Here is a 25347-nt window from a genome sequence, read left to right as displayed (position 1 = left end):
ATTCTTTTTTTTTCCCACATTGACTTCTTCTGGCTGATTTTCATTAATCTCAAATCTAATTGTTGGATTAATGTTGAAGCCTTCAAAATAGGATGGCTTAAAAGCAATAATGTCAATGCGTCGACACCCATGATAATATGCTATCAAAAAGGAGCCCAAGAATTCAGTAAGTGTCAACTACGGGAAGAGTGATATTCCCTAAATAAAGCTCAGAATGAGAGTGAAGAGTGCGCTTCCGGCAAAAGTGCACAACAGAGGTCTTTACAGTTGAAAACCAAAAGCCATGTTCTAAGGTCCACTGTTCCACTCTTCTAATTGCTTGTTGTAATTGTCGCACGGCGATGGCCATATTTTGTGAGCTATAATGCAGCGAAAAATAGTCTACATATAGCGACGGTTTTACTGCTGAACCAGCAGCAGCAGCAATACCGTTCATGGCAGTCGCGAACTGAATGACACTGAGAACATATCCCTGTGGGACTCCATTTTCTTATACCCTCCCTATTCGGACGCAGAATAGATGGAGGGACAAAAAATTCTCAATAAATACCGGCAAGTTACCTCGGAAATTCGATTGATGCAGGACTGATAGGATGCTGGATCGCCGTGTAGTGTCATAGGCCTAAGTCAAAGAAAACAGTCACCAAATGCTGTTTTCGGAGAAAAGCGTCCTGGATAGAACTCTCGAGGCGTATCAAGTTGTCAGTAGTCGAGCGAGCGGCTCGAAAACCAAACTCGGACAAAGGTCCCCTTTCCTCCGGTATTATTAGACCTTTATATTTTTCTATGTATGTAAATGGTATGAGTAAAGCAATGGAATCACAGATAGGGCTATTTGCGGATGATGTTATACCATATAGAGTAGTATGCAATTACAGGATTATGAGTGATTACAATAAGACCAAGGCAATGTTGCAAGATGGACAGCAGACAATGGTATGATGGTGAACGGAATGAAAAATCAGGTTGTAACTTTCACCAGAAGGAAATGAATGTTCTCTCAGTTTTAAATTACTGTGTTGATGGGGTGATAGTACATTATGGGGACCACTGTAAGTACCTAGGTGTTAATATAAGGAATGGTCTTCATTGGGGTAATCATATTAATGATGGTGTAAAAAAAATTTTTAGATCTCTTCACATGGTTATGAGGGTATTTAGGTGTTGTAGTAAGGATATAAATGAGAGGGCATATAAGTCTCTGGTAAGACTGCAATTAGAATATGGTTCCAGTGTATGGAACCCATACCAAGACTACTTGATATGAGAACCGGAAAAGATCCAAAAGAAAGTAGAACAATTTGTTTTGGGTGATTTCTGGCAAATAATTTTTGAAAAAAAAAACCAGTCTTTTCTTCAAATCTAGAAAACATTATAAGAGGGTATGAAGGCAACATCAACTGAAAGGTTTCATAAATAACAAGTATGACAATATTAAACGAGTATGAATAATAAAAAATTATTAAAACACAACTTTAGAAGTCTGTTTAAGACTTATTGAAAAACATATGATTAGGACACCACATAAGCACTGTGAGAATTTATCTTCTCATTTATGTTCTTATAGGAGGCTATACTTGGCTTTTTCAAGAACTCTTATGAACACAAACTAAGAAGTGAATTTTAGTGGTTTAATCTTTTCTAAGTGAGCCTCCGTGGCTCAGACAGCAGCACGTCGCCCTCTCAGTGCTGGGTTCCATGGTTCAAATCCTCGTCACTCCATGTGAGATTTGTGCTGGACAAAGTGGAGGCAGGACAGGTTCTTCTCTGGGTACTCCAGTTTTCCCTGTCATCTTTCATTCCAGCAACACTCTCCACTATCATTTCATTTCATCTGTCAGTCATTAATCGTTGCCCCAGAGGAGTGCGACAGGCTTTGGCAGCTGGCACAATACCTATCCTCGCCACAAGATGGGGAGCTTCATTCATTCCATCCCTAACACCCAGTCATTGATAGGTAAACAGGTTGTAGGTTTTCATTTTCAATCTTTTCTAAGTAGCTGAAGTGCCCAAATTAGGGGCAAAACATGTTATGTTTTTTAAATAATTTTATTATGTATATATAATTCACGTGTAAATATATGTTGTATTGATAAGGTTTTGATAAGAATTTTTTTCTCTCCACTGAAGTAAGAAGCAGTATGTTCCAAGCTGTCAGTGGTCAGTGAAGAGATGGCGTGGAATAACATTAGTAGACGAATTAGCTTGAGCAGGGCTTTTAAAAGTAGGAAGGATCATAATATGAAAATAAAGTTGGAATTCACGAAGACACATTGGGGAAAATATTCATTTATAGGATGAAGGGTAAGGGATTGGAATAATTTGTGTATGTAGCCCTAAGGCTGGTTGGATTCTCAACAGCTCTGCCATCAGCTGTCATAGATGGCCTAGGCATCACTGAAGAGGCATACTAGGGAAATGAGGAGTAAGGTAGTTTCCCGTTGCTTTCCTCACCGAGACAGAAGTTGCTATTACATATCAGTCTGACAAGCCCACTGAAAAGCATGCACCAACCGACCATATGAGGAATATTTTCACACCATTCATAGTAGGGACTGGCTGCAGAAGGAACGGCATTACTAGCATCGCTCATACCTCAGTCACTTTCATATTGTCAAAGCCAAGGATAAGACAGAGACAGGTTAATGAAAGTAACAAAATTGCTCTAGCCTATACCAGAAGACATAGTGCAATGTAAACACTAGGTCCTGCCAGAAAAGGCATTGGAATAATTTATCAAGGAATATGTTTGATAATTATCCAAGTTCTTTGAAAATATTTAGGAAAAGGCTAGATAAACAAACTGATAGGGAAAATGCCACCTAGGCAACAGCCCTAAATGCAGATCACTGATTGATTGATTCTGATAGGCTCAGTGTCACAAAGAACGTGTTTTATTTCAAGAATGTTCACCTCCGTACCATAACGACACTATTAGCTTTCATCCTTGGTGTCCTGGGTTCTGTTTCTAGTACTGCCAGAGATTTGAGAATGGCAGGAGGAATGGTATGTGGTTAAACTCACTCACTCACTCACTCACTCACTCACTCACTCACTCACTCACTCACTCACTCACTCACTCACTCACTCACTCACTCACTCACTCACTCACTCACTCACTCACTCACTCACTCACTCACTCACTCACTCACTCACTCACTCACTCACTCACTCACTCACTCACTCACTCACTCACTCACTCACTCACTCACTCACTCACTCACTCACTCACTCACTCACTCACTCACTCACTCACTCACTCACTCACTCACTCACTCACTCACTCACTCACTCACTCACTCACTCACTCACTCACTCACTCACTCACTCACTCACTCACTCACTCACTCACTCACTCACTCACTCACTCACTCACTCACTCACTCACTCACTCACTCACTCACTCACTCACTCACTCACTCACTCACTCACTCACTCACTCACTCACTCACTCACTCACTCACTCACTCACTCACTCACTCACTCACTCACTCACTCACTCACTCACTCACTCACTCACTCACTCACTCACTCACTCACTCACTCACTCACTCACTCACTCACTCACTCACTCACTCACTCACTCACTCACTCACTCACTCACTCACTCACTCACTCACTCACTCACTCACTCACTCACTCACTCACTCACTCACTCACTCACTCACTCACTCACTCACTCACTCACTCACTCACTCACTCACTCACTCACTCACTCACTCACTCACTCACTCACTCACTCACTCACTCACTCACTCACTCACTCACTCACTCACTCACTCACTCACTCACTCACTCACTCACTCACTCACTCACTCACTCACTCACTCACTCACTCACTCACTCACTCACTCACTCACTCACTCACTCACTCACTCACTCACTCACTCACTCACTCACTCACTCACTCACTCACTCACTCACTCACTCACTCACTCACTCACTCACTCACTCACTCACTCACTCACTCACTCACTCACTCACTCACTCACTCACTCACTCACTCACTCACTCACTCACTCACTCACTCACTCACTCACTCACTCACTCACTCACTCACTCACTCACTCACTCACTCACTCACTCACTCACTCACTCACTCACTCACTCACTCACTCACTCACTCACTCACTCACTCACTCACTCACTCACTCACTCACTCACTCACTCACTCACTCACTCACTCACTCACTCACTCACTCACTCACTCACTCACTCACTCACTCACTCACTCACTCACTCACTCACTCACTCACTCACTCACTCACTCACTCACTCACTCACTCACTCACTCACTCACTCACTCACTCACTCACTCACTCACTCACTCACTCACTCACTCACTCACTCACTCACTCACTCACTCACTCACTCACTCACTCACTCACTCACTCACTCACTCACTCACTCACTCACTCACTCACTCACTCACTCACTCACTCACTCACTCACTCACTCACTCACTCACTCACTCACTCACTCACTCACTCACTCACTCACTCACTCACTCACTCACTCACTCACTCACTCACTCACTCACTCACTCACTCACTCACTCACTCACTCACTCACTCACTCACTCACTCACTCACTCACTCACTCACTCACTCACTCACTCACTCACTCACTCACTCACTCACTCACTCACTCACTCACTCACTCACTCACTCACTCACTCACTCACTCACTCACTCACTCACTCACTCACTCACTCACTCACTCACTCACTCACTCACTCACTCACTCACTCACTCACTCACTCACTCACTCACTCACTCACTCACTCACTCACTCACTCACTCACTCACTCACTCACTCACTCACTCACTCACTCACTCACTCACTCACTCACTCACTCACTCACTCACTCACTCACTCACTCACTCACTCACTCACTCACTCACTCACTCACTCACTCACTCACTCACTCACTCACTCACTCACTCACTCACTCACTCACTCACTCACTCACTCACTCACTCACTCACTCACTCACTCACTCAGAGGCAATTTCCTCTAAATTCAGGCTTGTATTATAATCAACATTTCTCAGGGACAAACTTTGCATACAGGTGGGTTAATTCTCCATACATACTCTAATTCATATAAATGATAATTTCATTCTCTCTGACAACAGGAACAAATTATATAAAATTAGGTCACTGGTAGTTGTTCTGAATAATAATTTCCATAGGCTTAAAGAACTAGATCAGTGTCAATATTTCGATGAAAGTATGAGTTTTTTCAAGGGGCATTCATTGATAAAACAGTAGAACCTTGTGATGTCAATAAATAGAGGCTGTAAGCTCTGGTGGCATTCCAATATAACCAGATGTATATATGCATTTGATGTGTAACAAGGTAAGAAGGTGATGACACTGAAGACGGTGCTGAACCTTATTTTGAATTTGGGGGATCGGTGGTGAAGTGTTTGATTTCCTCACTGAGGGACAAAACTGCATTGTAGTAATGGAAAACTATTACTCTTCAGTGCCACTTTTTGAAAGCTTGAAGTCTAAAGGCATATTTTCATGTGGGGTCATGCAACCTACGACTTTTTGTGAAGTGGGAAGATAATTGCAGTGTCCATTTCATTTCAAATTATCATGGCACTGAGACCTATGTAGTGAAAATAACAATGAAGGATGGTACAAAAAGTGAAAGTGAATGCACCAACAATTTGTGATGGACTGTAATGAACTAATAGGAGGGGTTGACAAAGTTGACATGTTGAGATTAATGTTAGATTGTTAGTCAAAGAAGTGATGGTTTTGGTTGCTTCATGGCTTGACACTTGTGAGTTCATACATTGCATATTGTGTTGCAATGGGGAAAATTCCATACCTCACGTATAATCGCTGTGCTGCCACAGGTCTGTTAACCCTACAGCAACAGATCCCAAAGAAGACATGAAGGCCATATAAGAACCAAGGGTGAACTTCTACCACACCTCAACAAACAAAACAAAGGAAGGCTATGTTTTCTCCATCACCAGACATTAAGGTTCAAAATAGATGGTCTTTTCCTGTGCATCAATGAAAATAGACATGTTTCTATGAGTGTCATCAAATGGTTTGAGCAAGATTGACTGTTCAATGTTCTTGTCCAGCATGTTCTTATGTGCACTTTCGACAATTTAGAGAACTGTAGTGAAGTATTTTGTGTTATTCACATGCACCTTGAAAATAATTCTGTTGATCCTGTCAGGACTTTCAAGTTCCAAGTAGCATACTGGCCCAAATCTGTATAATATAAAGCCAGGCTGATTGACTGACTCACTGACTGACATTAATGTTTAACCACTTCTGGATGAGCTATAAACTTAAAATTTGGCAAACTGATAGCTATTAGCCCATAACCTATGGAATAATTCCTTAAAGTTCACATTTTTACTCCCCACCCAAAAAAGCAAATTGGTGTGCGCAGTCTTTCAGGTGCGCTAGAAAAGTGCAAAAAGTTTCGATGTTTAACTTTTAACCTCTGAAAAATATTGAAATGTGGAGGCAACTTTCATGATGAGCTATTCTGTGTCTAAAAGGAAGTCGTATCACAAAACGGACAGCACATTTGGCACCAAGCATGAAGAGATCTACAACTTTGGTCCTATTACTTTTAGCCCTATTTCCAGCCTTTCTACCTTAGAGAGAGCTGTATTTTTCAATTTTTTATCAATTCTGTATATTTTCCATGTGTAATTTTACTATCCTCTTCAGTCCCGAACCTGCTTTTGCATTCGATATGTTATATTTTGCTCAGATTTAAAAAATTCACCAAAGAAAATTAGTGTGTTTCACTAAGTTGTTTTATGATGTGTAGCATATATGCTACATCAGGACTCAGAGTTGACTTTCCTACCATAATATTTTTTTCTTGAAATTGTTTTGTATTATTGTAAGTAAACAAAACCACATGTAGAGCATATACTACATACGGACTGAGGAGGCTGTTTGACACACTTATAAGACAGATAGAATCATGAAATTCGGCAGGCGCATTGGCACATCCATTGGCCATAGGCAGTACAAATTGCATGATTGTAGCTGGCACATATGTATGGGGAAATGAAAGGAACACTGGTGTGTGGAAAGTGTACTTATTCAGCCTAATCTAAATATCTAACTCAATTTAAGGTGAACCTGAGGGAGATACAACAAAACATCAAAGAACTGAAATTGTAGATCCTTTCAACCTCAGTACACCTGACAAGTTTTAAGATTGTAGCTGTCCATTAGGCGGGCAAAATAATTTCTCAACTTGTGAAAAAAATATGAAATTTGCCCTAGATCAAAACATTTACCTCTACAAACGGTATAAATAGCCGAGATACAAGAAAATGTCACAGGACCAAACATGTAGGCTACTAACGGAGATGTCTGGTGAAGCATTCCATTTGTAGATACCATATACCGTTTAACCACAGTAACTTCCAACTGAAGGTCTGTCCCTAGGTCTAAAAATCCAGGTCTATAGTATAGTCAGGGGAGATGCAATGAAATATTGTAGCACCAACTTTGATAAGTACGCCAATTTTGAAGAATGCTGCTGAGCATTAGATGTGAAAAATTATTTAGGAACCTGTAAAAAATGTAGAATATCAGCAGTGAAATGACATTAGTTAACGCCCAGGAAAGAACAAAAGTGAGATGTAATATATACTTCTGTACCTCCACAAACAGACTAAAGAATTTTCTTTTTGTTGCTAGTAGCTTTATGACACACTGACACAGATAGGTCTTATGTTGATGATAGGATAGGAAAGGCCTGAGAGTTGGAAGGAAGCAGCCGTGGCCTTAATTAAGGTACAGCCCCAGCATTTGCCTGGTGTGAAAATGGGAAACCACGGAAAACCATCCTCAGGGCTGCCGACAGTGGGATTCGACCCACTATCTCCCGGATGCAAGCCCACAGCCGCATGCCTCTAACCACATGGCCAATTTGCCCAGTAGACTGAAATAGACTTCATTTTCTGTACCAGACATTAGACTTCAAAATAATGGGTCTCACTGGCTAGAATTTCTTCAGGCAAGGTGAAGGTATGAATTATGTTTGTCAAAGAACATGAAAGAAATATATATATCAATTTACCTTAAACTGTATTAACAATTTTGAAAAAAAAAATTTTAAAACTATATTAATTTTTTTGAATTTTTTTTTAAATACTGTTAACAAAGGCTTAAACAAACAAGCCTTATTAACACTTTGAATCCTATGGATGTAAATATGCATTGATTCCAGCAATTTATATTTACATTGCAAAATTTAAAATTCTGAAGAAAATTCAAAGTTGGAAATATCATTGTTTTATGACTTCAGCCACTTATTTTCAACCTTCTTTTGCCTTTTACATAAATCATATTTCAAACAAACAAAGTATATCTTGCTCAAATTGTCTTCTGAAACATTTGTGTGTAGATCACTCACTATTGCTAAATAAAATAATTTATATTACATATTATGCACAACTGTATTTCAGTAAAAGTTTGTTTTATACTTTACATTTTGTAAAAAAATTTCACATATTATTATTATTATTATTATTATTTGTAAATTTATGTTCTAATGTGTGCTGAAATACTATTCATTTTGATTTACATAATTTCTGTTTTAGAAAGTTGTTCAGCATGATGGACAACCCTTCTACATATAATGGTTATGAGGATTTTATAAAAAAGAAAATTATAAAACTGTGAGTTCAAAATTAAAAAATATAAAATAAAAGTGTCAGTGAAGATTACATTACAATTGTGTTCATTTTTAATACATAGATTAGGCCCCATATTTTTTTATGTGGACAACCCTGAAATAGAGGTTTTTAAAATGTAAAATAGCTAAATAAATAAAGAGAAGAAATGCAATTATTCCAGCAGTGTTATTATTAGTTGAAATAAATATTCTATACATATTAGGATTTCTTGCCAGTTTTTCTTTCTAGAATTTCACCCACCTGTTAAGTCGACATCCCTGATAACAAATTGAAGGAAATATTGAAGTATAAGATTATTTGTAATTTCATGTATCTTATAATTGTATAAATAGATATTTGAGCTTTCTATTCTTTATATTATTATTGGATTGAAAAATAAGTAATGAAATACAAGGGTAAGAAATTAGAAGAAAGAAAATTTATTTTCAAATCAAATTAGATTCAATCATCACTGGTCTGTGAATGGTAATGGACAGGAAGCTGCATGCCTGTATCAAATAGGGTTTCCAGACCACAGGAAACTGAGTCATCACATCTTTGCTGTTGTTTATCGTCAAGTTGCTGAGGCAGAATCCTCCGTACCAAAAACTGTGGGGACACGTTCGTACGCCTGTCTTGGAAGAACTCATTCTCCAGGCTGTCAAAGATGATCTAATCAGCACAACGCAATTGGCTCGATCATGTGATACATTGCATAGTATGTCTACTCCTTAGTCCCATTTCCTGATATGGGGTCAGGGATTAGGTGTTCTGAAATTATATGGCATGTTTTTACAGCTGGATGCCCTTCCTGACACCAATCTTAGTCGAGGAGCTGATGAAGATGAATGATGGTGAATGAAATTTGGTAAGGACGTGGAAGGAATTGGCTGTGGCCTATGAAAAGTAACTGTCCCGGCGTTTGTCTGGAAGTTCATCGGTTAGTACCTACATAAAATATGCCTAAATATAATGAACGTTGCTCAGGCAAGTAAAAGAAACATTGTAGAGGAGAAAAAAAAGAGAAGACATATCAGATTATTAGGCTATGAACAATGACAGTCAGTTGTAAACAGAAAACCAGCTCATTCCCCTTTCATAATTATGCTCATTTTCATACATATTAAAAACTGTGCATTCTCAGAACTGTTTTCTGCAGATATATCATAAATGGCTCATCCTACCAGGTAATGAATCAAATAGTGTGTTCAGAATTCCCACAGTAGTTGTTACAAGTGCATTTTTTCAAAATTATTCATTGAAGAAATATAGTCCTCCCATGATCATTAAGGCATCAAGTCTGTATGGTCTGCCACCATGGTTAGTTTTTTTGAGTCTCATTGGTCGAAAACATTTTCATTATCAGAATGTTGGTTGGTAGAGTAGGAGATGGGGTGGTATATAATTTGTAATCGCTAGATTGTTTGCCAAAAGCCTGATTTCAATGGTGAACATGCAAGTGACTATTAACCATTAAAGGTGGCAAAACAGAGAGATGGCGTGCAGGCCATTATGGTTTAACCCATGATTGTGGTGTTGATTGATGGAAAGATTTGTTATTTGTCTGTATAACAGCATATTGTAACATGTAATTTACATATAGAGGCAATATGGAACATCCGCATGCTAAATGACACTATTGTGTCATGAACTGCCATAATTTGGAACGTTATAGTGATCCTAGTGTAAAGTTTTTCGCTTTCAATACGAAAAAGAAAGAAGACAAAAATGGATATTGGCAGTAACCAAATAAAGTATTATGAAATAATACCAGAAGTATAATTGACACCTTGAGAATGACAGTGGTGTAAGACATTAAGGGGAAGGGGAAGGAGATTGCAGGCTAAGAGCTCTATTCAGGATCAGAATTCAGGACAGGTGTCTGTGCAAAATCGGTACGAGTCACTCCAGGTAGAACAACAGAAGGAAGATGAGGGACAGGGAACTGTTGCTGAGATGTGTGGGAGTAGGAGGAAGGGAAAAGGTAGGAAAGGAAAATGTAGAGTAGATGATAGGAAAAGACAGGTGGAACAGGGTCATGGGAAGGAGAAAAGGGAGGAGGAAGTAGCTTCTGCAGTTATCAGGAAAGATAGGGCTGACCAGGAAGGGAGGGGATCAAACGAGGTGGGTAGGGTTGAGGCTCTGGTCATGGGAGATTCCATCGTTAGACACGTGGGGAAAGTGTGTGGAGGAAAAGGTACCAGGGTAGAGTGTTATCCAGGAATTAGGTTGAGGCAGATGTTGAGGAAAGTAGAAGAGAGGGAGGAGGGGAAGGAGAAGGTGGTAGTGTTTCACGTTGGTACCAACAACGTAAGGCAAGCTGATATAAGTACCAACATAGTTGGAGATGTGTGGGATCTGGTAAATGCAGCACGGGTGAAGTTTAAGAAAGCGGAGATTGTTATTAGTGGAATACTGTGTAGAAGGGATACTGACTGGAGGGTGATTGGGGATTTAAATGAGACTATGGAGTGGGTATGTGGGAAACTGGGAGTGAAATTTCTAGATCCAAATGGGTGGGTAGGAGATAGGGATCTGCGCTCAGATGGCCTTCATTTAAACCGCAGTGGTACGTATAAGTTAGGAAATTTGTTTGGAAGGGTAATAGGGGGGTACATTCAGGGAAACGGGATGGCCTAGGGAGCGGTGATAAGGGAACAGGGAACTGGAAATCAAGTAGGGATGACATAAAATTGTTAGTGTTGAACTGTAGAAGTATTGTAAGGAAAGGAATAGAATTAAGTAATTTAATAGATATATATTCACCAGATATTGTAATAGGAGTTGAATCATGGCTGAGAAATGATATAATGGATGCAGAAATTTTCTCACGGCACTGGAGTGTGTATCGTAGAGATAGGATAGGAAGGGTGGGAGGCGGAGTGTTCATTCTGGTGAAAGAAGAATTTGTAAGCTACGAAAAAGTTAAAGATGAGACACATGAAATTCTAGGTGTAAGGCTCATTTCTAAAGATAATAGGCAACTTGATATATTTGGAGTGTACAGATCGGGAAAGGGTAGCACTGACGCGGATTCAGAATTATTTGATAGGATAGTCAGCTATGTGGGAAACGACATGGAAAGAAATGTGATTGTAGCGGGAGATCTGAATTTGCCAGATGTCAATTGGGAAGGAAATGCGAACGACAGAAAGCATGACCAACAAATGGCAAATAAGTTAATATGGGAAGGACAGCTGATTCAGAAAGTGATGGAACCAACCAGAGGGAAAAATATCCTGGATGTCGTGCTGATAAAACCAGATGAGCTCTATAGGGAAACTGAAGTAATAGATGGTATTAGTGATCATGAAGCTGTTTTTGTGGTAGTTAAAAATAAATGTGATAGAAAGGAAGGTCTTAAAAGTAGGACTGTTAGGCAGTACCACATGGCTGATAAAGCAGGCATGAGGCAGTTTCTAAAAAGTAGCTATGATCGGTGGAAAACGGTAAATAAAAATGTAAACAGACTCTGGGATGGGTTTAAAGAAATTGTTGAGGAATGCGAAAACAGGTTTGTACCATTAAGGGTGGTAAGGAATCGTAAAGACCCACCTTATTATAATAGAGAAATAAAGAGACTAAGAAGGAGGTGCAGACTGGAAAGAAATAGAGTTAGAAATGGCTGTGGAAGTAAGGAGAAATTGAAGGAACTTACTAGAAAATTGAATCTACCAAAGAAGGCAGCTAAGGATAATATGATGGCAAACATAATTGGCAGTCATACGAATTTTAGTGAAAAATGGAAGGGTATGTATAAGTATTTTAAGGCAGAAACAGGTTCCAAGAAGGACATTCCAGGAATAATTAATGAACAAGGGGAGTGTGTATGTGAGGATCTTCAAAAGGCAGAAGTATTCAGTCAGCAGTATGTAAAGATTGTTGGTTACAAGGATAATGTCGAGATAGAGGAGGAGACTAAGGCCAAAGAAGTAATAAAATTTACATATGATAACAATGACATTTACAATAAGATACAAAAGTTAAAAACTAGAAAAGCGACTGGAATTGATCAGATTTCTGGGGATATACTAAAGACAATGGGTTGGGATATAGTACCATACCTGAAGTACTTATTTGATTATTGTTTGGTCGGAGGAGCTATACCAGATGAATGGAGAGTTGCTATAGTAGCCCCTGTGTATAAAGGAAAGGGTGATAGACATAAAGCTGAAAATTACAGGCCAGTAAGTTTGACATGCATTGTATGTAAGCTTTGGGAAGGCATTCTTTCTGATTATATTAGACATGTTTGTGAAATTAATAACTGGTTCGATAAAAGGCAATTTGGTTTTAGGAAAGGTTATTCCACTGAAGCTCAACTTGTAGGATTCCAGCAAGATATAGCAGATATCTTGGATTCAGGAGGTCAAATGGACTGTATCGCGATTGACCTGTCTAAAGCATTTGATAGGGTGGATCATGGGAGACTACTGGCAAAAATGAGTGCAATTGGACTAGACAAAAGAGTGACTGAATGGGTTGCTATATTTCTAGAAAATAGATCTCAGAGAATTAGAGTAGGTGAAGCTTTATCTGACCCTGTAATAATTAAGAGGGGAATTCCTCAAGGCAGTATTATCGGACCTTTATGTTTTCTTATATATATAAATGATATGAGTATAGGAGTGGAATCGGAGGTAAGGCTTTTTGCGGATGATGTTATTCTCTATAGAGTGATAAATAAGTTACAAGATTGTGAGCAACTGCAACGTGACCTCGAAAATGTTGTGAGATGGACAGCAAGCAATGGTATGTTGATAAACGGGGTTAAAAGTCAGGTTGTGAGTTTCACAAATAGGAAAAGTGCTCTCAGTTTTAATTACTGCGTTGATGGGGTGAAAGTTCCTTTTGGGGATCATTGTAAGTATCTAGGTGTTAATATAAGGAAAGATCTTCATTGGGGTAATCACATAAATGGGATTGTAAATAAAGGGTACAGATCTCTGCACATGGTTATGAGGGTGTTTAGGGGTTGTAGTAAGGATGTAAAGGAGAGGGCATATAAGTCTCTGGTAAGACCCCAACTAGAGTATGGTTCCAGTGTATGGGACCCTCACCAGGATTACCTGATTCAAGAACTGGAAAAAATCCAAAGGAAAGCAGCTCGATTTGTTCTGGGCGATTTCCGACAAAAGAGTAGCGTTACAAAAATGTTACAATGTTTGGGTTGGGAAGAATTGAGAGAAAGAAGAAGAGCTGCTCGACTAAGTGGTATGTTCCGGGCTGTCCGCGGAGAGATGGCGTGGAATGACATTAGTAGACGAATAAGTTTGAATGGCGTTTATAAAAGTAGGAAAGATCACAATATGAAGATAAAGTTGGAATTCAAGAGGACAAACTGGGGCAAATATTCATTTATAGGAAGGGGAGTTAGGGATTGGAATAACTTACCAAGGGAGATGTTCAATAAATTTCCAATTTCTTTGAAATCATTTAGGAAAAGGCTAGGAAAACAACAAATAGGGAATCTGCCACCTGGGCGACTGCCCTAAATGCAGATCAGTATTGATTGATTGATTGATTGATATTAAAGCAGAGGAGCGTGAGACATTGGGTTGGGATAAAACTGGGGAGGAGGGCCAGTACCTCGCTCAGGTGGCCTCACCTGGGCTGATGAACAGGGGCCTTGTGGAGGATGGGAAGATTGGAAGGGATAAGCAAGGAAGAGGAAAGGAAGCGGCTATGCCCTTGATCTAGTTACCATCACAGAATTAGCCTGGAAAAGCGGGAAACCATGAAAAACCGCTTCGAGGATGGCTGAGGTGGGAATCGAGACCCCTCTACTCAGTTGACTTCCCAAGGCTGGGTGAATCCCATTCCAGTCCCCATACTACTTCTCAAATTTTGTGGCAGAGCCAGGAATAGAACCCGGGCCTTCGGTGATGGTAGCTAATCACACTAACCACTACACCACAGAGGCGAACTGGTCTTGTATATTACTGTAACCGTTCCGGTATATAAACAGCTACAAGTCATAATAAGAATAATAAAAATAAGAATATTTGCTACCATTGTGCAACCACATAGTTACACACCAACACAATTTAACGCAAAGAGGCATGATAATAATGTGTATGAAATTGAAACCATACGCACCTTAAGTACAGAAAACAATAACAAACAAGTTAACCAATATGACAGCTAAAAAAAAGGATAGTTGAGAAGTGGCTGGGAGCCATATCCAGGTGGTGAAAGGTATTGGCAATGCTGAAGAAGCGAAATCAAAGGTGATTCTAAACTTTACTTAACAATTTATATTCAAATTAGAGTGCAAAATAATCAACAAAATATCTTTACAAATCGAAGATAGTTTTCACAATAAAAACAATTTATCCAGAGGGTAGACTTTTACTTATTTAATCTTAGATCTGACATCTCACATAACGTTCCACTGTTCATGGCGAAACATTTAAATCCCATAATACTGACGAAAGGAAAGGAAAGTGACATTATACAGCCATAAGTATGTACATGTAAAAAAAAAAAAAAAAAAAAAAAAAAAAAAAAGGAGAACAACTTTTAAAATATTTATCCTGACAGCTCAAAAATACTTCTGAGAAAGGGTGCCCGTCCTAAATGTGAATACTCTAAGATGACGCGGAATGACATACCATACAATCATAAGGATACACGTAAGAAAGAAAATACGTTTAAAAAGATAATCTTGGTGCAGAGCACCTTCAGTAGGCAGCCCCCTCAAAAACACATCTGAGAAAGTGTGCCCGTCCTAAAAGTAAATACTCCAGGATGAAGCGGGATAAATGAGACAGTCCCAAGGGGAAATTTACATTTTACGATTACATTGAAAGGCGTTGAATATCTAATATACAAAATCAAGAAATGGGAACTGTCTCTTAACACAAATCTAATATGACTTGCCGGAAGGCCAAGTCATTTTACACAAAATTTTGACGACTGAAGGAAAAAACGGGTAGGCTCCGGCAAAAGAAATTAAATGGAATACTACATTTGAAGATAACCTGAAAAATGAAAGCAACTAAGTGCTTACCTGTTGGAGGGGCCAAGAAGACCCATCACCAGCAAAAGGCAACTTCTCCCTTCAGTGGTCACCGTTCGAAGATGCCTCGGAAGAGCTTGGCTCTAGCGAAGTGCTTCTCTCCGGAAATTAGGAAATCGTAAAAAACAATCAATGAGTGTCTGTTCTTTTTCCTTCACCCACCAATCACAACAAGTTTTATTATAACCAATTAGGCACCAGTAATTAGTGCTGATAAAGAATATTGTGTAGCATCCAGAAACTTTGAAATTAACGCAATATAACCAGAAACTCAGGAATTGTCCCATTTCGATCTAGCGTGTGTACTACAGTATGTGCCAAAATTTTTACACTTTACTTCAATTTTTCCCACGACAATGAAACAATCTTGAAGCCATATGAAAATCAAATAATTCCAAAATTCATACACAAAAAAATACAACCACTAAATAAAAATACACGATATAAAATTTCCCAGTCTTACAATTTTAAATAATCACTACAATTACAACGTTAAATTAATCTAACCTGATAATTAATTTTGTGCCAATCCCAGACTTCACTCTTCTTTTAAATAAATCTGAATTCTTTCCTGCAAAATATATTAAGGGGAGTTACGACTGAATTTTGAAACTTCTTTAGTTTCGATTCTACTTTTACCAAATGTAGGTTTCACATTTAGTTACAAATAAACACATATTTTACCAAATTTGAGATAGGTAGATGTATTGGTTCAATTTTCTTTTCTCTTATATACAGGTGGGAAAAATAAAACTGGCCCAGAAAATATTTGTAAGACTGATGCAGAATTGACCCTCATTAATGAACAGGGGAACTGCTCATCACAGGAAATGCTGGAAACTATGATTTTGATGCACAAATAGGTTGCTGTGAAATGCCTGCGCATGCACATCTCCCAAGTATGTCGCTTTGCCATTATGTGTGAGTGAGCGAGAGGAGCAGACATGTTTAGTGACCAGTTGAATGCAGTACAAAATGGTGCTCATGATAAATCAGTGCGTGTTCAATGTCGAGGGTTATGCGAAGTATGATTCGTGGAAAACCTGTGCAGAACTGTTTGTGTACCGGCACAAGGAATACCCAAAACAATGCATGCGAGTGAGCAAAAACCAATTCACAACACAAATAAGAATAGCACCAAAAGAATGAATTAAGTTCAACTTACCTTCGCCTCAGTAATTAATATGAAATAAAAATTGTGGAAGGAATCCATTAAATTAAATTAAAGTAAATATTCTTGGATACACTAAGAAAACCAAACACTTGACAATTTACCAGTAAGAAGTATTTCAAACGAGAAGTCAAGACCTTGTAAGGTGAAAATAAATACCTTTAATGAATGGATAATCATTTAAAAATTACAAGTAACCAAAATAGTAAGTAATGTTATCTTTGAAGTAGTTCGAATTATTAAAATCATTAATTGAAGTTTGCAATAATTAGTAAGCAATGGTAACCTAGTACCATTATCATTGATTAACAGAAGTTTGAAACAGTTAATACAGTAACCTATCACCCATTAATGAGATAAAATAATTAATTAATAGGAAGTTTCCTTTCTAAAATAATTTATGTAACCTTGAACTAAAGAGTAATAAACTAATTAAGATTTGTTTCATGATATATAATCAGTTAATTGGATCCAATTTAAGTTCAAATCTAAGATCCAGTTCAAATTCAGATCCTACTGAAAGTTGAAATTTGTTTCCAAGTTGTAAATCTTCCAAATTAAAAGAATTAAAGTCATAATTCGCTGTAACACTCTCCCTTAAGGTTATCACCCAACACTATAAAGAAAATGACATGTTTCCACATTAAAATCACTGCAGAATCATTCAATAGGTGATGAAAAAAAAGACTAATATAAACTAGTATAAATGTTGTAAACCGTGTTATTAAATGTATTACATTCCAAGCGGAAATCCTGTTAACATAATTGTTTTAAATATTACACTAATTTTAATTAGAATTAATTAGAACTGTAATGTAATATTAGTTATATTATCCTTAATTATTTTCTTTATAAGTAATGTGACTCGTGTCACTAGAATTAATTCTTAAGATTATTCTAGCTATATATTGTTTTTGTTTTAATTTGTATTTTTAACATCTAAGTAATACTTGTTGTGAACATTGTAATTCAATCAATCAATCAATCAATGTATGTTTCTTTTCTTTTTTAATCCCATAAGAAAAAGAAGAAAACACCCCATAATAATGGTATGAAAAAAAAACAAAACACTGATGTGGATGAGAAACGTGTGGCAAAGAATAAAGGAAAATAAAAGAATTAGGAGAATCAGATATCAACTTTTTACATACCACATATTTTAGGAAGTACTGGTACACTTTCCCTTTTTATACATCACCTGATAGAAAAAGAAATCTTGGTTTAAAAATTAATAAAAAGTGCCTCTGAAAGCAATGCAGTGGACTCACAAGGAAGAATAAAATACACAAACAAAGAAGAAGAAGAAGAAGAAGAAGAAGAATCCAATGTTTATTTGTCAAAGTAAGTCTTTTCAGATGATATAAAATAAACACTTCTTAAATATGACATCAATAGCTTGAGTAGGTGCCATCATTGAATATCTAAATGTTGCACTGAAGGACATTTCAGATCAAGATAAAATCTTTTTGGAATCATCCAATGGGTAGAGGAATTGCATACAGAGAGATATATATTACCTGTGGTTACTTACATCTGATGAAAATATAATCCAAGTATGAACTATAAAACTCTCACCACCATGCCATAATGCCAATTTTAAATTTTATGAAAGCCACATCACATTCTGATTATCCACACAATTGCATTAAGAATTAGATGCCTTTACATTATCCTGGAAATTTAGGATTGTCAAAAAAATACATTGTGCCATGTACAACACATGTCAGCAAGGACACACAGACACATACATCCATCTTGGAGAAATGATCCCCAGAGAGTATTGATTTCTCGGGGAACCAGTGTGTGCAGTTGCACAAAAACGTAACAATCAATTATCACATATTTGTATAAGTTGAGACAGTAGCATGGCATTAATTAAACTGCAGCAGCAAATATATGTTTTAAATAAATGATAGTTTAACAGACGCAATTCCCCAATGTACGAGTTAAATATGGTCCAAATAATAGGGCCTTTCTTATGCATGTTACAGTTTGTGCAAGAGCTTAAGACTGGAAGTGTTCTGGTAAAACCTCAAGCAGAGTCTGCAATGCAAAACTTAGTGGCAAAATGCCGTGAAACAGGCTCTGTAGCAAATAAAAACAGCAACTATCCAAAAAATGTTTGAACACCAGAAATCATTGCTCGAGTGAAGGAAAGCCTTGGATGACGTTTATGTGTGCAAGTAGGAATCAAGAGACCGTCCTATCAAAACATTATCAAAATGACCTGCATCTGTATCCTTACAAATTTATTATTGTGCATACATTAAAGTGTCCAGACGAACCTTCGTGTATTGAGTTCTGGCGGTGGTTTCTGAGTAAAGTGGAGTCAGGACTTTTGTATCCTCAGTTTTTCATTTCTTCAGATGAAGCCATTTTCAGAATCTTCTGTGATTTTCATTAACAATGATAAATCCTGCATCAGTCGTATTGTAATTATTTTCTGGGCCAGTTTAATGTTGCCCACACTGTAGTACCAATAAAATACCACTATTTTTCTATCGTTGTAAATTTTGAAAGTTATCTTTCAACGTTTTAAATTTTGGAGAGTCCACTGTCAGGTAGCATATAAAATATACCCTCAGTTCTGACATCAAACAATTTTGGAGGAGTGATTATTTTTGGATCTAACACTCATTTGAAAACCATACAAATAGAATGTTTTAAAACCCTATGGTATTTAACATCTAGGGCATAGATGCGACCAAAATGTGAAATTTTGATTACATATGTTAAACAGTTATGAAGGAATGTTTTACCGAGCTCGATAGCTGCAGTCGCTTAAGTGCAGCCAGTATCCAGTAATTGGGAGATAGTGGGTTTGAACCCCACTGTTGGCAGCCCTGAAGATGGTTTTCCGTGCTTTCCCATTTTCAGACCAGGCAAATGCTGGGGCCACTTCCTTTCCATTCCTGCGCCTTTCCCAACCCATCGTCGCCATAAGACCTATCTGTGCCGGTGCGACATAAAGCAAATAGCAAAGAAAAAAAAAAGGAATATTTTATTTTAGGGGTAGAATGTTTTAAAAATATTTCTTATTTATCATCTAGGACATTCAAGACCAACCTTCATGACAAATTTTAAGTTTGTACGTGAAAGGTTTTCAGAAAAATTTATGCTGCGACTGTCAAACCCCATCTAAACTCTTTAAGGGCAGCAACATTGTGAAGCTACACTCAGTGGCTCAAATGGTTATGGTGCTGGCTTTCTGAGTCCAAGTTGACAGGTTAAATCCTGGCTCAGTCCAGTAGTATTTGAAGGTGCTCAAATACGTCAGCCCCATGTCAGTAGATTTACCGACACGTAAAAGAACTCTCTCCGGCACCTTGGTGTCTTCGATTATTATTTAAACATTTCAAAGAACATCAAATTTGACACCGAGGACATAAAAGAATAACTTTCTTGCACAATTACAACTTCACATGTCAAACGGTTTTGGAGGGATGACTAATTTTGTTTCCGGAGCTAACCTCATTTAATCTCTTAGGGGTGGAATATTTTAAAATATTTCCTATTTTATATTTAGGATTTAAAAATATAAATTGCCATTTGGAATTTTGTCTGCAAACATTAAATGGTTTCGGAGGAATGAGCATTTTTTTTTTTAGGTTCTTAACCCCCATTTAACACACTTAGGGATTAATCTTTTTTCACACCAGGTAAATGCTGGGGCTGTACCTTAATTAAGGTCATGGTTGCTTCCTTCCTGATCCTAGCCATTTCCTATCCCATTGTCGCCATAAGACCTACCTGTGTTGGTGCAACATAAAGCAAATAGTAAAAAAAGAAAAAAATTAAACCTGTCACTTAGCACCTATGATATCATTTGTAATAGAGTGCTCTTTTGTGGTGTTATTTGATTCACTTTTGAGTACAAAATTCATGGCATTAAATCGATCATAAATGAAAGTATCCCTCGAAGATTGCTCCTTGCTTGTGCCTATTTACATTAGCAATTCGCAGCGTTAGCTTGCGTGATAACTCAGGGAAGTCCATTAGAGCACTCTGAACCTCGTGACTTGCATGTTCCCCATTCAAAACCTCTCCACAGTGTTCATATGGAGTGAGGGTGTATGAGGATGTTGATGGCGATTTGCCCAGCGGATGGAGACGTTAAAACCTTGAGCAGAACCCTTAGTGCTGTTCGTTAGGAGTAGGCTATGTGCTGGTACCAGGTTGCATCCTCTCCCTTCCTACTATCGTATATCATTCATTTAATATCATTAACTCCTCTCATGAGGTTGACATCAGGAAGGGCATCAGGTCATAACAACTTGTTACGAAGATTCATCTCACTTCATACCCTGCAGAGAAATGGAATAAGGGTTGAGCATACATTGATATAAAAATATTTATGAGCTGCCTCTGAACCTATCTCCTATGTAGGAATTTTGTAAATCTTAAGCTTATATTTTTTTCCAATAGGCCTATGACTTTTACCCAAACAGTAACTATCATACTTTGGCAAAAAATGTTAAAATGTTCAATCTTTAAAAAGGAATCTTGAACATCACTCTTTTGTATATTTCATATGTCTCAGATTATAATTGTGCCTAATTTTTTTGTTTTGTTTCTGTTAGGATTCTATCATGCGCTGCCCAGTTCACCAGAGCTGGTCAATCTATCAGCATCACCAAGCCGTATATTGTACGAAGCATGGCAGAGTGTCCACCCAGACAATTTTACAGCTGATACCACATTTATTGTCAACAATTGAGATCAAAGGGCCAACAATAAGTTAAACAGTTGATTCTTAAGGACACAGTGTCCCTGAGTTGCAAGGTGTATGTTTTGTTTATACAGTTCTTTTGTTAAGACAAGGAGTGTGCCTTTGATGTATATCTAAACTCTGTTCAACCTGTTGTGTATTCATCATTTATTTCTATGTACAACTTAGCCTGTAAATATATATATACAAGTTACGGATCTTGCTGCTTTCATTTTTTCACAATTTAACATGGCATTTAAATATATAAAATAATGTAACTTTAATCTTGTGACATTTGGATCTAAACTGAGTCAGCACATTTGGGGAAAGGTTCGGCAGTACGTGCTCACTCCAGCTTCATCTCTCTGTCTATATTGAGTGTTAATAACTTTTGCAGTTAAATTATTTTTTATTTTGTATTTAATATAGACTCATTTACACATTAATATTTAACTAGCTGTTGCTTACCTGCCATTGACAGTTAGTTTTCTCCAGCAGTAATGCCATCTAACACAGATGAGAAGCAGCAGAAGAGACATAGCACTCCTCAACTAACAGCAATAGTCAGTCAGTGTAAAGTTTTCATTGATAAGTGTAAGGGGCTTAGGACATAGTAGACCATCACATTTTGTTTTCTTCTGGCACGGTGATATTATGGCATTCAAGGCCTAGGCTTTCAACACCACTTCATCACTATTACCCCTCTCCCCCTCATTCTTTGAGAAATCAGTTAGGACATTGCACAACATTAGAATAGAATTGAGTACTCCCATCACCTAGTTCCGGATCACCTGAAACTAGGGAGAGAGCACTCTTTTATTGTTGCGATTCGTTAAAGTTTGATATATGCATTACATTTTCCTCTTATAATTATTTGACTATAACTACAATAAATATAATTCATTTTGTCCTAGATGTTAACAATGCTATATTGTCTAGGACAACATGTATCTTTCCATAGCTTATTTAATGCTTACTTTTGCGTCACAAGTCTTTTTGGAGTATCCTACAATTAAGAACATGCCTTACTTAACGATTGAATTACGAATATAATATAATGACACGACAATACAGCAATTTATATATTACTACATTTGAAATTATTTTTTAGCCTACTAGTAATTATATTCAATATTCTAGGATACGCAGGCCTCTTATCCTTATCCTTCATTACTCTCGTTTGTATTTGTTTTGCTGTTTTTAATTTCCTTTTTCCACATAGTCTTTAAAATACGAAAAATTTTGCTACTCTTCCTGGGGTAATCCACTCTTTATTTAATATTTTGCCAATTGAATAGAATTCTATTTCTCTTTCTATTTTTGTTTTGTATTCACTTACCAGATAGCCTATTTTACTCTCAGGGCTTCGGTTGCCCTACAGACACTTAATAGATGTGTTTCTTCATTTCTTCTCCACAGAGTAGACACTGATTTTTGTTATTTCTCTCACTCTCTCTGACCCTTATTTTTATAAATACCCATTAGCCACCACACCATTCCTCTCACTTCTCTGTTAGGAAGCTTTTCTCTCCTTATTGCCATATTATGTACGATTTTACAAAATTCCAGCAGTGTCCTTTTAGTTCCACATTCTGCCATAATCGTCTATTTCTCAATATACTTCACTCTGACCATTACTTACTCGCTGAATTCCTTATCTTTATACTGAATCTCTTTACCCCAGTAGCTTCTCATTTCTATTCTGTCGAGCATCCTTTTCACTTCCGTTAGCCAGTAATCGTCCTTGTATGCTAAAGTCATTCCCTCCTCTCTCCCCTTCTTAATCTTAACCAATATTTTATTATGTTCCTGGCTATATCTAATTATTTTGCAGAATTTATTATTTATTACATCTTATTTTTTCTCTCTACTTCAATGTTCCATATTTCTGCCTCATACGATGCTTTTGAAATCACTAAAGCATTTAAAATATTTTTATGTAACTTGCATTCAGTATTCAGCATCTTCCTCAAACACCTTGTGCTGGATAAAGCGGACCCTTTCATTTTTGCACGTTTTATTTGTTCATTCCACTTCTCATTTGATATCATTATATTTCCTAGATATTCTATTTTATTTACAACTTCCAGTTCTAATACCCCCTAATCTCCACCCTCTTTCATTTTTTCTTTATTTCCTTTTTTTACATATCATTACTTTTGTTTTATTAATATTTATTTTCAGATTCCATATTCTGCAATATTCAGCAGTTTTATTAAGACTGTCTTGCATATCCCAGGCTTGCGAGGGAAAGTAATTAACAACTTGCTTTACGTCGCACTGACACAGATAGGTCTTATGGCGACGGTGGGATAGGAAAGACCTAGGAGAGGGAAAGAAGTGGCCGTGGCCTTAATTAAGGTATAGTCCCAGCATTTGCTTGGTGTGAAAATGGGAAACCATTTTCAGAGCTGCCAACAGTGGGGTTCGAATCCACTATCTCCCGAATGCAAGATCACAGCTGCGCGGCCTTAACCACGAGGGAAATTAATAGGTCATGCTAAACCCTACGTAGCATATATTGTGATGTGTATTTTTCTTTACCAACTTAACAGAATAGCTATACACATACGCGTTACATTCTATATTTATTTATTAGTGCCTTCTGTACAGTGGCAAAGTTAGGGCTCCAGGTCCTCTCATACACTTAACCACGTACTAATCAGAATCATAAATAACATACTGAGGTACTTAAAATAGTTAAAACTACATAAATTAATAGAACTGAAAATAAATTTAAATAAATTACTAACTAAATTAATATTAAAAACTCTTAAAAATGACTAATTCTCAGGCACGCACATATTCATACTTCAACCATTCAGTCAGCTGTCCTCAGCAGTTAGTCTTGGCGGGTGACCTTAAATCATGATTTAAAAAAGCTAGTTTCTCTGACCTGAGCTGGTAGGAAATTCCATAATCTGGCGACAGTCACCACAAATGATCTATTAATTTTATCTCTGCGGTACAGTGGAATAGAAAGAATGAATCTAGTACGTGTATTTAAGTTGTGAAATGATGGTAAAAAGATGAATTTACAGTAGAAGAAATATACAGTGGCTGACTTTCAGCTACCACTCTATAGACCATCGTTAAAAGTGTGTAGCTGCCGACGTTTATCAGACATCGGCCACGAGACAGCCTGATAGTATGGGGTGGTATGAATATCGTACCCGATATTGTAAATAAATCGCAGACAGGAATTCAGTGCTCGTTGAAGTTTAAGTGTTTCTTCTCTCATCAACTAAAACGACGTCACGATAATTAAGAATAGGGAGAAAGAGTGTCTGTATTAGTTTGGCCTGTAGTTCAAATGGAAATACATCCCTCTGCCGTTTCATAGGGTGAAGCACTCCAAAAATATTTTTACGTATTTCTTTTGTGTAATCAGACCAATCAACTGTTCCATTCATCATTACGCCAAGATTTTTAACCGTTTTACTGTAGGGAATAATGTTACCATTCAGTAGGATAGGTGGGATTGCGACATTGTTTGAGCAGCTCAGTAGTTTTCGTGATCCAATTATGATTGCCTAAGATTTTGTGCAGTTTAATATAAGACAGTTTCGTTGTGCTTATATATTGAGTCGTCGGAGATCATTGTTAATATCTTGTCTTGCAGTGTCGATATATTTGAAGATCGTCAGCATAGAGGTGGTGTGTGTTATTTCCTGTCACAGATGGTATGTCATTGATATAAATACAGAAAATTTGGGGCCCTGGAATACTGCCGTGTGAGGCAACACTAAGTTTCATTTTCCATT

General features: G+C 37.6%; 1 protein-coding gene across 1 annotated transcript in view; it reads left to right on the top strand.

The window, feature by feature from the left end:
* LOC136867179 (uncharacterized) overlaps positions 1-23672 on the top strand; it is a 68713-nt gene extending 45041 nt beyond the window's left edge. Inside the window, exon 3 of the mRNA XM_067144302.2 lies at positions 21456-23672. Coding sequence (XP_067000403.1) covers positions 21456-21592 — 137 coding nt within the window. The 3' untranslated portion in view covers positions 21593-23672. The remainder of the gene's footprint in view (positions 1-21455) is intronic.
* The last annotated feature ends 1675 nt before the right edge of the window (positions 23673-25347 follow it).

Source organism: Anabrus simplex, chromosome 3 (assembly GCF_040414725.1).
Source record: "Anabrus simplex isolate iqAnaSimp1 chromosome 3, ASM4041472v1, whole genome shotgun sequence".
Classification (NCBI taxonomy): domain Eukaryota; kingdom Metazoa; phylum Arthropoda; class Insecta; order Orthoptera; family Tettigoniidae; genus Anabrus; species Anabrus simplex.
Note: the sequence above shows the minus strand (reverse complement) of the source record. Positions and strands in the feature narration are given on the sequence as shown.